The 16,889-nt window shown below is 35.6% G+C and overlaps 1 protein-coding gene across 5 annotated transcripts in view; it reads right to left on the bottom strand.

Moving 5' to 3' along the window:
- Window positions 1-16,889, bottom strand: part of KCNT2 (potassium sodium-activated channel subfamily T member 2) — a 445,066-nt gene that overhangs the window by 254,376 nt on the left and 173,801 nt on the right. For all 5 annotated transcript variants that reach the window (XR_011247634.1, XM_069545283.1, XM_069545284.1 and 2 more), the window contains exons 7-8: window positions 16,699-16,782; window positions 13,286-13,380 (exon numbers count right to left, since the gene is read on the bottom strand). Coding sequence is in view for 4 of the 5 variants with exons in the window: in XM_069545283.1 (XP_069401384.1) it covers window positions 13,286-13,380; window positions 16,699-16,782 (179 nt within the window). In the remaining variant the exon portion in view is untranslated. The remainder of the gene's footprint in view (window positions 1-13,285; window positions 13,381-16,698; window positions 16,783-16,889) is intronic.

The raw sequence follows: 16,889 nt of genomic DNA, 5'->3' as shown, positions 1-16,889 counted from the left end.
ATGTCATATGGGCCACTAATCTGAAGTTAACAGACACTGCAGTTTAGTCATTTATAAAAAGTGAACACATCCCACCCTACGCCCTGATATAGAAACATACATTTTCTTTGTTTCAAAATAATAAAGAAACAGATTTTTCAGGATAAGATTGGGGTTTCACTCAGATGGGAAAAACAAAACTCAGATTTCAGGAACCAAAAAAAAAAAAAAAAAAAAAAGGAAAAGCAAAGAAATAAATAGAAGAATAAACCAAACAAGAAATCTTAAAGCATGATGGAATGAGAAAAGCAAGATAGCACACGTGTGAGTATGCTCAGTCGTGTCTGACTCTTTCTGACCCCATGGACTGTAACCCACCAGGCTCCTTTGTCCCTGGGATTTCCCAGGCAAGAATACTGAAGCGGGTTGCCATTTCCTTCTCCAGGGTTCTTCCTGACCCAGGGATTGAACCCACGTCTTCTGAGTCTCCTGCATTGGCAAGTAGAGTCTCTACGACTGAGTCATCTGGGAAACTCTTGATAGCAAATAAGAAGTGATAATTTCAGTAATTTTATCACAGTGTTCTACTCTCAAAATTGTAAAATTAAAAGAAAAATTTTCAAGATATAAATTCAGAAATTATATGGAGACAAAATTAACAGCCAAAATTTGATTTATCTGGAAGTTCCTATTTAAGAGGTATGTGTAGGCAATTTATAAAAATTATTTCAAAGAGCATTCCTTTTTAATTAAAAAAGTTGTAGAAGTTTTGCTACTCAGTTATATTTCTTCGATAAAAGTAACAAAACTAGAATATCTTCATAAAACCACATTGGCAGAGAAGGGTATGATTATAACGATTCTTTCCAGCATCCAACACAAAGTTAAATGTGAAAAGAAGGCACATAAAGGAACATTCTCAAAATACATGGTTTGAACATTTTTAGCCTATAATACATTTAAGTTTCTCCAACTGATAAGGATATTGGCCTGTGATTTTAACCCCAAAATATTATTTTCTATCAATTGCAAACACTTGTTAAGTGTCTTATATTTTCCGACTATAAAGAGACATTAGATATAAAATGATAAGAAAGAACAATTGAAACTTTGTTATATATGTTTAAAATCTGGCAGGAAATGCTGATAATTAAGGAAGTATTATATATTTTGCAATTTTTTCCAATACTGGCAAGCATAAAGCTTGGATATCTCCCATTAATTTAGATAACCTTCAAGAAAACTTAAGAGCTTCAATCTAAATGTCAAGACTCAAAAGATAAGCAGGAGAGAAAGGAGAGGAATTTAGATTTTTTTTCTTGAGTTTCATAGTATAGTTTAAAATTGGTTTAATTTCCATTTTTATTTTTTTAATTTTTTTATTTTAATTTTTATTTTTACTTTATTTTACTTTACAATACTGTTTTGGTTTTGCCATACATCGACACGAATCTACCATGGGTGTACATGAGTTCCCAAACGTGAACCCCCCTCCCACCTCCCACCCCACACCATCCCTCTGGATCATCCCCATAAAATATGAAAATAATTTTACTAATGGAAAGAAACTATTCAAATAAATCATACGTAAAGTGATCACTACATTTTGTACCTTGTATTAAATTTTGTTCTCTTTTTTATATTCCTTAATTTTTGTAACTTTGTTTTGTTTTCAAAACTTACACATATTCATTCGAAAATGTAAACCACAGCAGAATGTATAAGGAAGAAAGTTTAAAAAATCATTCATAATCCTATATCCAAATAGAATCACTTGATATATTCTTTCTGTATCTTTATAAAAACACAGAAGTGTAGAAAGACAGATGGGAAAACAGGTTAATGGAAATAATTTGATAATTATTAATATTATTATTAAATTATTAAAATAATAATGTATATATGCAGAAATTTTATCTAAATATATTGTATTTGTTTTAGCTAAAACTAAAAAAAAAAGATTAGAAACTTGCCAAATTCAAAGTAACTATTTACAGAAAAGAGAAACTAATGGCTAAAGTATCGTTCTATACTTAATCCAAAATGTCTTTACTAATGAAGAAAATGTCATCTTAATGTTTTAATTCAGCTATAATCCTGCTTCAAATGGCAATTTAAATTCACAACAGAAATGAGAAAACTATCACAATTCTGTTTGATTTTTTTTTTTTTTTTTTTTTGCTTCCTTTGTGGTTCAGCTGGTAAAGAAACTGCCTGCAATGCGGCAGACCTGGGTTCAATCCCTGGGTTGGGAAGACTCCCTGGAGAAGAGAAAGGCTACCCACTCCAGTATTCTGACCTGGAGAATTCCACGGACTAAGTCCATGGGGTTGCAAAGAGTTGGAAACAACTGAGTGATTTTCACTTTCACTTATCTGATTTTTAGTTTGATTATAATTTATATACATCTATGTTAATGACTTCTAGAACATCATACAAATAATACAAGGTAAGCATATCACTCTGGGACCAGTTTGCCTAGATCCAGATCTGAACTCTGATTTTTACTAATTGCACACCTTGAATAAACTAAGGCTTATCTTTTCCTCTCTCCTTTCTGTGCCTCATTCTCTTGTCTAAAATGAGAAGAATCATACATAACATTCACTTCATTGTACAGCAGAAGAAAAACACAATGTTGTAAAGCAATTACATTCCAATTAATTTTTTTTCCTACAATAAATTTTGAGAAAATCCAGCATAGAACAACCCCTTCTTGCCTACATTATAAACAATGATTTGGGGCAGCAGTAGGAAAAAAAAATGACTGAGGAGGTAAACTAATTTTTTCACACTGTACTAAAACACAAAATATCCACTAACCTAATATATCTTGTACTATATAACTCTATGAAATAATATGAAAATATGCAATACATATTCAAATAAAAATTTCAAATCAAAGTAGGTGCAAAAACAAGTTTAACAGTGTATAATTAGAAACAGCAAATGCATTATACATTAGAGTACTTATTATTGGTTAGAATATGTTGAAAATTGCTCTAAAGTCATGCACTTAATTCCTGGATGGACCAGTTGCCTCTGCTTTGTTACAGAGACATGAGCTGAATCACAACTCCCAGATGTCTTGGAAGTGTACCCTGTTGATCAGGAGGGGCACACAGCGATATGTGGAAAGATGAGTCTAATTCCATCACAATGACAGGAAAAGCAATTCTGAGCACATTTCCTACAGGGAGGGGTCGGCAGCCTAATCGTTATTTTGGTTTGGCACTGAGCACGGTGCCTAATGATAGTTCTCTGTAATGTTCATAACAATGAAGACAAGATACATTTTAAGCCATACAGCAGCTTTCCAAACAGGTAGTTTTAAGACTGTGAGATCCACAAATAACACAGTCCTTTCATCAAATATTAGTTCTTGAAATCATTCGGGGCTTAATATTTAATATATATTAAAAGTTCTGATTTGGAAAAGCACTAACAGTCTTGCTCTGTGATGTAAGTTAAGAGCATTTAATATGACACACACACATATATATATATTACATTGGGCTGTGCTTAGTAGCTCAGTTGTGTGCAACTCTTTGCAACCCCATGGACTGAATTCCATCAAGCTCCTCTGTCCATAGGGATTCTCCAGGCATGAGTACTGGAGTGGGTTGCCATGCACTCCTCCAGGTATATTACATTGTGTTGATATATACATATATATGAGTGTATGTGTGTGTCCCAGTGTGTATGTACCAATATACATAGATAGATACAAATATGTATCAGTTTAGTTCAGTAACTCAGTCATGTCCAACTCTGTGATCCCTTGTACTGCAAAATGCCACGCTCCCCTGTCCATCCCCAACTCCTGCAGCTTGTTCAACCTCCTGTCCATCGAGTGGGTGATGCCATCCAACCGTCTTGGCCTCTGTGGTCCACTTCTCCTCCTGCCTTCAATCTTTCTCAGCATCAGGGTCTTTTCTAATGAGTCAGTTCTTCATATTATGTGGCCAAAGTATTGGAGCTTCAGCTTCAGCATCAGTCCTTCCAATGAATATTCAGGACTGATTTCCTTTAGAATGAACTGGTTTCATCTACTTGCAGTACAAAGGACTCTCAAGAGTCTCCTCCAACACCACAGTTCAAAAGCATAAGTTCTTTGGTGCTCAGCTTTCTTTATGGTCTGAATCACATATCCATACATGACTACTGGAAAAATCCTAGCTTTGACAAGACAGACCTTTGTCAGTAAAGTAATGTCTCTATTTTAAATGTGCTGTCTAGGTTGGTCATAGCTTTTCTTCCAAGGAGCAAGTATCTTTTAATTTCATGGCTGAAGTCACCATCTGCTGTGATTTTGGAGACCCCAAAATAAAATCCTCCACTGTTTCTATTGTTTCCCCATCTATTTGACACGAAGTGATGGGACCAGATGCTATGATCTTTGCTTTTTCAATGTTGAGTTTTAAGCAAGCGTCTTCATTCTCTTTCACTTTCAACAAGAGGCTCTTTAGCTCTTCTTTGCTTTCTGCCATCAGGGCAGTGTCTTCTGCATATCTGAGTTTATTGATATTTCTCCCGGAAATCTTGATTCCAGCTTGCACTTCATCCAGCCCAGCATTCCACATGATGTACTCTCCATATAAGTTAAATAAGCAGGGTGACAATATGCCTTGATGAGTTCCTTTCCCTATTTGACTTGGAGAATTTTGAGTATTACTTTGCTACTGTGTGAGAAGAGTACAATTGTGCAGTAGTTTGAAAATTCTTTGGCATTTCCCTTTTGGGGGAATAGGAATGAAAACTGACATTTTCCAATCTTGTGGCCACTGCTGAGTTTTCCAAATTTGTTGGAATATTGAGTACAGCACTTTCACAGCATAATCGTTTGGGATTTGAAATCCCTCAACTAGAATTAAATCACCTCCATTAGCTTTGTTTGTAGTGATGCTTCCTAAGGCCCATGTGATTTCGCTTTCCAGAATATCTGGCTCTAGGTGAGTGATCACACTATTGTGGTTATCTGGGTCACATAGGAACCTGGAATGTCAGGTCCATGAATCAAGGCAAATTGGAAGTGGTAAAACAAGAGATGCCAAGGGTAAACTTCGACATTTTAGGAATCAGTGAACTAAAATGGACTGGAATGGGTGAATTTAACTCAGATGACCATCATATCTACTACTGCGGGCAGGAATTCCTCAGAAGAAATGGAGTAGCCATCATGGTCAACAAAAGAGTCCGAAATGCAGTACTTAGACGCAATCTCAAAAACGACAGAATGATCTCTGTTTGTCTCCAAGGCAAACCATTCAATATCACAGTTATCCAAGTCTATGCCCCAACCAGTAACGCTGAAGAAACTGAAGCTGAATGGTTTTATGAAGACCTACAAGACCTTTTAGAACTAACACCCCCAAAAGATGTCCTTTTCATTATAGGGTACTGGAATGCAAAAGTAGGAAGTCAAGAAACACCTGGAGTAACAGGCTAATTTGGCCTTGGAATGCAGAATGAAGCAGGGCAAAGGCTAATAGAGTCTTGCCAAGAAAATGCACTGGTCATAGCAAACACCCTCTTCCAACAACACAAGAGAAGACTCTACACATGGACATCACCAGATGGTCAACACCGAAATCAGATTGATTATATTCTTTGCAGCCAAAGATGGAGAAGCGCTATACAGTCAACAAAAACAAGACCAGGAGCTGACTGTGGCTCAGATCATTATTACCAAATTCAGACTCAAACTGAAGAAAGGAGGGAAAACCACTAGACCATTCAGGTATGACCTAAATCAAATGCCTTATGATTACACTGTGGAAGTGAGAAATAGATTTAAGGGCCTAGATCTGATAGATAGAGTTCCTGATGAACTAAGGAATGAGGTTTGTGACATTGTACAGGAGACAGGGATCAAGACCATCCCCATGGAAAAGAAATGCAAAAAAGCAAAATGGCTGTCTGGGGAGGCCTTACAAATAGCTGTGAAAAGAAGAGAAGCAAAAAGCAAAGGAGAAAAGGAAAGATATAAGCATCTGAATGCAGAGTTCCAAAGAATAGCAAGAAGAGATAAGAAAGCCTTCTTCAGGGATCAATGCAAAGAAATAGAGGAAAAAACAGAATGGGAAAGACTAAAGATCTCTTTAAGAAAATTAGAGATACAAAGGGAACATTTCATGCAAAGATGGGCTCGATAAAGGACAGAAATGGTCTAGACCTAACAGGAGCAGAAGATATTAAGAAGAGGTGGCAAGAATACACCAGAGAACTGTACAAAAAAGATCTTCATGACCCAGATAATCATGATGATGTGATCACTAATCGAGAGCCAGACATCTTGGAATGTGAAGTCAAGTGGGCCTTAGAAAGCATCACTATGAACAAAGCTAGTGGAGGTGATGGAATTCCAGTTGAGCTGTTTCAAATCCTGAAAGATGATGCTGTGAAAGTGCTGCACTCAATATGCCAGCAAATTTGGAAAACTCAGCAGTGGCCACAGGACTGGAAAAGGTCAGTTTTCATTCCAATTCCAAAGAAAGGCAATGCCAAAGAATGCTCAAACTACCGCACCATTGCACTCATCTCACATGCTAGTAAAGTAATGCCCAAAATTCTCCAAGCAAGGCTTCAGCAATATGTGAACCGTGAAATCCCTGATGTTCAAGCTGGTTTTAGAAAAGGCAGAGGAACCAGAGATCAAATTGCCAACATCAGCTGGACCATGGAAAAAGCAAGAGAGTTCCAGAAAAACATCTATTTCTGCTTTATTCACTATGCCGAAGCCTTTGACTGTGTGGATCACAATAAACTGTGGAAAATTTGGAAAAGATGGGAATAGCAGACCACCTAACCTGCCTCTTGAGAAATCTGTATGCAGGTCAGGAAGCAACAGTTAGAACTGGACATGGAACAACAGACTGGTTCCAAATAGGAAAAGGAGTACCTCGAGACTGTATATTGTCACCTTCCTTATTTAACTTATATGCAGAGTACATCATGAGAAACGCTGGACTGGAGGAAACACAAGCTGGAATCAAGATTGCCGGGAGAAACATCAATAACCTCAGATATGCAGATGATACCACCCTTATGGCAGAAAGTGAAGAGGAACTAAAAAGCCTGTTGATGAAAGTGAAAGAGGAGAGTGAAAAAGTTGGCTTAAAGCTCGACATTCAGAAAACGAAGATCATGGCATTCTTTCCCATCACTTCATGGGAAATAGATGGGGAAACAGTGGAAACAGTGTCAGACTTTATTTTCTGGGTCTCCAAAATCACTGCAGATGGTGACTGCAGCCATGAAATTAAAACATGCTTACTCCTTGGAAGAAAACTTATGACCAACCTAGATAGTATATTCAAAAGCAGAGACATTACTTTGCCGACTAAGGTCCGTCTAGTCAAGGCTATGGTTTTTCCTGTGGTCATGTATGGATGTGAGAGTTGCACTGTGAAGAAGGCTGAGCGCCGAAGAATTGATGCTTTTGAACTGTGGTGTTGACTCTTGAGAGTCCCTTGGACTGCAAGGAGATCCAACCAGTCCATTCTGAAGGAGATCAGCCCTGGGATTTCTTTGGAAGGAATGATGCTAAAGCTGAAGCTCCAGTATTTTGGCCACCTCATGCGAAGAGTTGACTCATTGGAAAAGACTCTGATGCTGAGAGGGATTGGGGGTAGGAGGAGAAGGGGATGACAGAGGGTAAGATGGCTGGATGGCATCACGGACTTGATGGACGTGAGTCTGAGTGAACTCCGGGAGATGGTGATGGACAGGGAGGCCTGGCATGCTGCGATTCATGGGGTCGCAAAGAGTTGGACACGACTGAGCGACTGAACTGACTGAACTAGGTCATAAAGATCATTTTTGTATACTTCTTCTGTGTATTGTTGCCTCTTCTTCTTAATATCTTCTCTTTCTGTTAGGTTCATACCATTTCTCTCCTTTATTGGGCCCATCTTTGCATGAAGTATTCCCTTGATATCACTAAATTTCTTGAAGGTAACTCTAGTCTTTCCCATCTTATTATTTTCCTCTATTTCTTTGCATTGTTCATTTAGGAAGGCTCCCTTATATCTCCTTGCTATTCTTTGGAACTCTGCATTCAGATGGGTATATCTTTCCTTTTCTCCCTTGCTTTTCACTTTTTTTTTTCTTTTTTCAGCTATTTGTAAGGCATCCTCAGACAACCATTTTGCCTTTTTGCATTTTTTTTTTCTTGGAGATGGTCTTGATCACTGCCTCTTGCACAATGTCATGAACCTCGACCCATGGTTCTTCAGGCAGTCTGGCTATCTGATATAATCCCTTGAATCTATTTGTCACTCTACTGTAAGGGATATGATTTAGGTCATACTTGAATGGTCTAGTGGTTTTCCCTACTTCTTCAATTTAAGTCTGAACTTGGCAATAAGGAGTTATGATCTGAGCCATAGTCAGCTCCCGGTCTTGTTTTTCGAAGTGTGTATGAAGCTTCTCCATCTTTGGCTGCAAAGAATATAATCAATCTGATTTTGATATTGACCTTCTGGTGATGTCCATGTGTAGTCATCTTTTGTTTTGCTGGAAGAGGGTGTTTGCTATGACCAGTGTGTTCTCTTGGCAAAACTCTGTTAGACTTTGCCCTGCTTCATTTTGTACTCCAAGCCCAAATTTGTCTGTTACTCTAGATACCTCTTGACTTCCTATTTTTTCATTCCTGTCTCCTATGATGAAAAGGACATCTCTTTTGGGGGTTTGGGCTGTTAGTTCTAGAATGTCTTGTAGGTCATCATATCACCATTCAACTTCAGCCCCTTCAGTAGTAGCTGGGGCATAGACTTGGATTACTGTGTTATTGAATGCCTTGCATTGGAAATGAACAGAGGTCATTCTATTGTTTTCGAAACTGCACCCAAATACTGCATTTCGGATCCTTTTGTTGACTATAAGGGCTACTCCATTTCTTCTAAGGGATTCTTGCCAGTAGTAGATATAATGGTCATCTGAATTAAATTCCCTCATTTCAGTCTATTTTAGCTGATTCCTAAAATGTCGATGTTCACTTTTGCCATCTCCTGTTTGATCACTTCTAATTTCCCTTGATTCATGGACCTAACCATTCCAGGTTCCTATGCAATATTGTTATTTACAGGATTGAACTTTACTTCCATCACCAGTTACATCCACAATTAAGAGGTAAAAACTTACAGGTACAAATAAGTGAGTCATGTGAATGAAAAGCAAAGTATGTTGAATATAATCAATAATAATGTAGTATCTTTATATAATGATAATGTTCAAACGGTACAAACTTTCAGTTGTAAGCTAAATAACTACCATGGATGTAATGTAAAGCTGCAGTAATATAATTAACACTGCTCTGTTATACAGGAAAATTGTTAAGTGAATAAATTCTGAATTATCACAAGGAAATTTTTTTATTTGATTTGATATTTATAAAAGATGATAGACATTCACTAAACTTACCATGGCAATTACTTCCTGTTGTGTATAAGCAAACATTATTCTGTACATGTTACCTTTGTATAGTGCTATATATAAATTATTTCTCAATAAAACTGGAAGAAAAAAAGTAGCCAGTTCTCTCTGTTTCCAAGAATTATTTTTAGGTATCCTGATTCAGTTTTAAAGTATTATTAATGAAGCACAAGCTGGAATCAAGATTGCCAGGAGAAATATCAATAACCTCAGATATGCAGATGATACCACCCTTATGGCAGAAAGTGAAGAGGAACCAAAAAGCCTCTTGATGAAAGTGAAAGTGGAGAGTGGAAAAGTTGGCTTAAAGCTCAACATTCAGAAAACGAAGATCATGGCATCTGGTCCCATCACTTCATGGGAAATAGACGGGGAAACAGTGGAAACAGTGTCAGATTTTATTTTTTGGGCCTCCAAAATCACTGCAGATGGTGACTGCAGCCATGAAATTGAAACACGCTTACTCCTTGGAAGAAAAGTTATGACCAACCTAGACAGCATATTCAAAAGCAGAGACATTACTTTGCCAACAAAGGTCCGTCTAGTCAAGGCTATGGTTTTTCCTGTGGTCATGTATGGATGTGAGAGTTGGACTGTGAAGAAAGCTGAGCACCGAAGAATTGATGCTTTTGAACTGTGGTGTTGGAGAAGACTCTTGAGAGTCCCTTGGACTGCAAGGAGATCCAACCAGTCCATTCTGAAGGAGATCAGCCCTGGGATTTCTTTGGAGGGACTGATGCTAAAGCTGAAGTTCCAGTACTTTGGTTACCTCATGCGAAGAGTTGACTCATTGGAAAAGACTGTGATGCTGGGAGGGATTGGGGGCAGGAGGAGAAGGGGACGACAGAGGATGAGATGCCTGGATGGTATCATTGACTTGATGGACACGAGTCTGAGTGAACTCCAGGAGTTGATGATGGACAGGGAGGCCTGGCGTGCTGTGATTCATGGGGTCGCAAAGAGTAGTACATGACTGAGCGACTGAACTGAACTGAACTGAATACGTTATTGTGTTTAGACATTTTAAAGTAATCTCATTTTTGAGTTCACATAATTAAATCATTTTGTATAAAGAGAAAAACTGAACTTAAAATTTTTGCTGTGTTATCACAATTTACCATGCCCTGATAGACATTTCATAAACACACTCAATTCAACCCTCATTTAAAAAACAAAAAGCAAAAATCTTATAAGGTGATTAGTATTATATTCATTTAATGATGTGGAAAACAAGACTAAATAAATAAGCTGTCCAAGACCTCCCAATTTGTACAGTCCTGAGTTTTAAACAAACAATATACAAGTAGAATTTTATGACTCATCATTGCTTATTGTTCCACAATATCCCATTTTCTTTTTCATGGTATATTATTCAACTGGGTATACTGTGCAGTTAGGCTACATTTTTGCAGCTCTCCTGCAGCTATATGTAGGTATATGACCAAATTCTAGCTGAAATTATGCATGCAATTTCTTGTAGTACCTTATATCCTTTTCTCCTAAGAGAAAAGGTTGAAGTTAGGATATAATGGCAAGACCAAAGCAGCCATACTGAACCATGGAAACGGTTTTCAGAATGACACAAAACAAGATATAAGGAAACTTTATCTCCAGAGTATTAAGCTGATCTAACAGTCTTGGACAGACTACATAGACATTTCTATTTGTGTAAGTTCTTACATCTTTGTGTGTACTTTTATTTTATAATATGTGTGGCATACTGTGGTAAAATAGCCTCATGATGTATCATGACTAATGCAACATTTTGTATATTTTTTCTTGTAAGTAACCCCATTGCCCATGGTGAATTCAAATAAGACTTATTCTACCTTACTATGACAATCATGGTTTATGAAGACCTTTGCTTGTTAAGCTAGACAATGCACAAATAAATTAAACATCAATTTCTCTATCCCAGATATTATAATTTAAAACAGATTAACCTAATTGTATTGATGTGCATGTGATTAAAAACAATAACATTTTGTTATTAAAATTATGTTAGACATAACTCTATACAAAAATTCCACACTGAAAGACAGATTCAAATCCACTTATTGGTGACAGCTTTAACTAGAGACTATATTTGTAGAAACTACCACTCAAGTGTCTGAAATTTAACAATATATACACACAACAAAAATAGTAACTATAAATACAACAAAAAATGAAACACAAATGATTTAAAAGATTAACAAGTTGCATAATGGAAATTTCACATAGATCATGAAAACCCTTTATCAAGCACTGTTGCACTTCTTGGCACAGGAAAGTGGCAAAATTTGTGTAGTCACTTCCTTCAAAAATAAAATGTGCTCAAGAAATTGATGTAGAGGCAGAAAGTAAGAGCCCCACTGTAGGGAGTTTACTGTGATGAGCACAGTCCCAACCAAAGTACTGGACTTGCTATAATATTTAAATCATCTGTACTTATTTTAGCATTAAAATTTTAATTATAATTTTAATTGAACAGACTATGTATAACATTTATAACTCATTCATTTCACTCTTGGTCATTTTCCAGCAATTGAGAAATCAGCATATATATAAAAATTTCAGTTGTAAGTACTTTTTCTTCAGTGCAATAAAAGGAGAAATCTTCTAAATTATTTTAAAATGTAATTATCTTAAAATTAAGAACACTTTTGTGACTTGAGAAGGCACTGCTGTCAGTATTTCAAATTTATGCAGTTATTTACTAGGTGAATAATAAAAGCAATCTGTTCAGAGTAAAAAAAAATAAAAGATAAGATGGTATTGTGTCCATTTTAGAGGGATATTTTATATTTAACAATGTTGAATATCCTAAAATGTTTACTTTTAAATATAAAAGTAAGCAATAAAACATTTAAAATCCATTTAATAGAGATTTTTAAAATAAATTTATTTCTTTTAATTGCAGGTTAATTACTTTACAATATTGTATTGATTTTGCCATACATCAACATGTATCCGCCACAGGTATACACGTGGTCCCCATCTTGAACCCCCCTTCCTCCTCCCTCCCAGTACCATCCCTAATAGAGATATTAATTACATACTACTTAAGCATACATTATATTTCTGTATCTAAAACTAGAATTACACACATATATCTGTAGCTATATTTATATCTAAAAATTCTATAATGCTAGTGATGAGGGCATTCTTCCTACTTCAGGACTTCCTAATTTCTCTTTCTCAGTAGGTCAAATTCAGGTCAGAGCACAATTATACATAATGAAGTTGAAAAACAGATATATCATTCTACCTCATTTTCTGATTTTCACATTTCTTTTTTTTTCCTTTACTTAGGATCTTCATGGATCCATATAGGAAGTGTATCATTTCTCATTGGATTACTGTGTAATTGGCAAAGTGGGACTTTCCACAGGAAGAAATAACTGTTTTCTATAACAAAGCAAAGTACCGGTTGCTTCACGCTGTCAGGTCTGCCCTTGCTTTCTGCCTGGCTGCATGTTAGACCATCAGGGGAGTGATGGGCAGTGACAATGTTCCCAACAGCGGTTTTGCTTTGAAGATTACGGACAGATAAGGGCATCTCCATGTCAGCAGTGTGAAGGAAAAATTCTTGTTTGACAACTATGGTATGAAATACAAATTCTTGTGATCTGATTGTTTACAGCATTTGGGAAACCTCAGAGTTGCAGTAAATATCAATTCCAAATAATCAATGTCCTTTCTTGATTTTTTTTCTGTAAGACTGAAGTAAAGATTTTATTTTTGTTTCTGTAGGTGACCCATTATGTTTTATAGTAAATATTTATCTATTCATCTTTATTGTCAGCTCTTAGTTTAAATGGTTTATAATACTTTTTTTAGTATTATAATTAAAATGAAACATAATAAAAATGCTGATGTAAAGTCTTACCAGGTGAAGATAAGGCATAGTAATGTAGATATTAAAATCAAAACTTGATTAAACATTGCAGACTGTGTACGCTGAATGGCTCTGTGTAGATCATTCTGAAATAATACAGAAAAGCATATTTTAAATTCTGATAGATACTCAATAATCATGAGTTTTGTTACATTTGTTACTATGTATTACAGTTTAACTGTCTTATTCATACTCAACACACATACTTTAAATGCATATAGCAGGATATTTTTGGTTTTTCCTAGGTCTAATTAAACCTCACTGTAACATTCATTGCCAAGATAATATTAATACTATGGTACACCACAAAAGCACTAAATTTTAGTTTACTTGCCTTACAAAGAGATGTTCAATGACTCTCCAAAAGCCCTCCCTGAAGACAATGCTGTCTTATGGAAATTTCTAATTTTAAAAGATCAGAAAATAATATGTTCAACTGAGGGGAAAGTAATAGCTGGATCCAACTACAACCATATCTCATTCTCTAAGTCACAAAAAGTAGCAGGCAGTTTATCATAAAAATAAAAAATTACATAGCCAATGAACATGTTTAGATAAATTTCATTCATATTAAGAGAAATGTGAATTCAAGATACAAGTCTACTTTGCAATTGAAAAACATTAAAAAATAATAATACCTACTGTTATTTAAGAGGCAAAAAATGAGCACGCACATGTAATATTGCTCAAGTAATTTGTTATAAATATCTTGAAAGTAATTTGGTAATACAGGTCAAAATTCACAAGTATGCCCTTTCCAGTTCATGCATTCACCATTTAATTAGTATTTATCCCATAACATAACTTCTAAAAGTTAACCACATGAAAATTATGAGATGGAAGTTGAATATTTATGTATGCTCATCTTCATTACAAAATTATTATATTTCCTATATTTTATATTATTTATAGTATAAAATATAAATATGAACATATTTATTGTGTAATATATATTGTGTGATATATATTATATTATTTTGTATATTATTTATTTGTATCAATATTTTGTATAATCTTTATTGCAAAATTATAATATGAATAATGAATGTTCATCCCTATTAAAATAACTAAAAATGAAATAGAAAATGGTTGAATAAATTGATCAAAATTAGATAGCAGACTTACATGCATCCATTAAAGATGGTTTGAACATAAATATTTATTGAATAGGAATTCGTATTTGACAAACATTCAAATCATAAAATTAAACATACAATTTTGTGTGTGTGTGCTTTCATAGAAAATATTAGAAGGATGTAAATTATTTCTAGTGTCTAGCCTTTGTGGAAGATTTGTAGTTTTATATAATGTTTTACTTTATACTCTTCTGTTTTATAACTTTTCATAATAATTTTTTAACAGTCTGAATAGCTGTACTTCATGAGATAAATAGATAGCTCAGCTGGTAAAGAATCTGCCTGCAGTGCAGGAGACCCTGGTTCAATTCCTGGGTTGGGAAGATCCCCTGGAGAAGGGAATGGCTACCCACTCCAGTATTCTTGCCTGGAGAATTCCATGGGCAGAGGAGCCTACTGGGCTACAGTCCATGTGGTCACAAAAAGTCACTTGCACTTTCAATATAAAATAAAACCTCAATGAGCTATTATTTTATCTTTCTCTACCACATATTTAACCAGAACTTTCGTTATGAAAACAAAAAAGCGAAGTTGATTAAAACTTCACCTTGCATTCTTTACTTTCTTCTAACAGAGGTATTAATGAACAGAAAAACAAATTAAATTTTACCAATCAGGAAGAAAAGAAGTAAAATATAGAATTATGGTGGAAAATGAATCCTAAATAAATAATGCAAAGTACTACTTTTACTCTTAATGATTGACTAATGATTCCTTTCTTGGTTAGGTTACTTTTTCTAGTAACTAATAAACACAAATTAGCAAAGAGTACTGCAGGAATTTTTTTTTTTTAATTAACAATTTAGGCAGTCTGTTGCTGCTGCTGCTAAGTTGCTTCAGTCGTGTCCAACTCTGTGTGACCCCATAGACGGCAGCCCATCAGGCTCCACAGTTATAGTTAGTGAAATAATATTTTTTTGGACAGCTAAGATAGCAGGATGTTTTTGCAAACCATTCACAGGATATATGCTGCTCCCCTTATTAGCTGTAAGCTTGCATGAAACTCCAGTGGTCACTTAATATATTGAGAGCTGATTAGAAACATTCAGCTGGTTGTAAAGACTCAAATGCTATCCAAATATTCCTTTTGGCCAAAACTATTGCCATACTTTCTGTTAAAAAGCTATTTAAAAGAAAAACAAGTTTGCCTCCAAGCAAACAATTTCAGTGTGATCAAATTAATAATATTGAGCTCTTACTATGTTTATACTAGATACAAGATTTTTACACATATATAAATGTATATATAACATAACTTAATCCTCACAGCAAGCCTATATGTTGGTAGTTTTATTCTCTTTCAAAATGAAGACATTAGCAAAAGTGTTAAATCACTTGCTTAATTTATCAGAGTGCTTCGCTGAGAGTAGACTCATATCAATACTTGTAAAACAAATGGAAGTGAAAGTGTGAAAGTGTTAGTCTCTCAGTCATGTCTGACTCTTTGCAACCCCATAGACTGCCAGCCAGGCTCCTCTGTCCATGGAATTCTCCAGACAAGAATACCGGAGTCAGTTGTCATTCCCTTCTCCAGGGGATCTTCCTGACCCAGGGAAAGAACCCAGGTCTCCTGCATTGCAGGGAACTTCTTTACCATCTGAGCCACCAGGGTAGAATAAATGACTGAATAGCAAATAGCCAATGTCAGCTCACTAGTAAGTATCCAAGCCTATAATGTTTTGGTCCTAGTTATAAATCAGTCCTTTCAAACAGAGTCGGCCTTAGGCAAAATGCAGTGGTGGCACATCTCTGAGTTCTGCATCTCTTCCTTCTTGAGTCCCCTTCTGCCTCCCTATTCCCAACCGAACCCAACCTAAAAAGTTGACTTTACATGAGGACCTTCCAGCTCCAATACAGTGCCTTAGAAAACTCCACAGATTTTTATGGAATGTGAGACTACCTACAGTTTGACAACATTACCTCCTGAAGCCTTAAACCTAGGGGTCCTGTTATACCTAATGAGATTGCTTTAGAAGGAAACACTATCTTCAGAAGATTGGTAATAAGTTTGACCATCCAAACAGCAGTCAGCTTTGGTTTGGTGATCTTTAGACTACCTGAATTATTTTTGTTTACTATTTCATAGGGCCTTATAAAACAAGGGACTTGACAGTAAGGGCGTTTCACCACTTTTCATTCTTATTAGGATATAAACAGACATAGGGTCTATTAGCTTAGACATCTATGCAACACATCACTTTAGTGAGGTAAGAAGGTAATGGAGCATTGAAAAATACTTTTGTCTTTGCATTTGTATTTTATACTTACAATCATATTTTCCAAGGCATGTTTGGCAAGCCAACAGTTTAGAAAAACTGGGACAAATAGATTTCTTAAGGAAGGCCAGAATATCTGGAAGACAAATCAAAACTAAATTTTTATCTCCAAGCAAGAAATCTACATGATTGAGAAGAAAAGCAAAACAAAAATAAGTTATTAAGACAATATAATTATATAAA

This window comes from Ovis canadensis, chromosome 12 (assembly GCF_042477335.2).
Source record: "Ovis canadensis isolate MfBH-ARS-UI-01 breed Bighorn chromosome 12, ARS-UI_OviCan_v2, whole genome shotgun sequence".
Classification (NCBI taxonomy): Eukaryota; Metazoa; Chordata; class Mammalia; order Artiodactyla; family Bovidae; genus Ovis; species Ovis canadensis.
The sequence above is the reverse complement of the archived record's forward strand: the minus strand, read 5'-3'. Positions and strand labels throughout refer to the sequence as shown.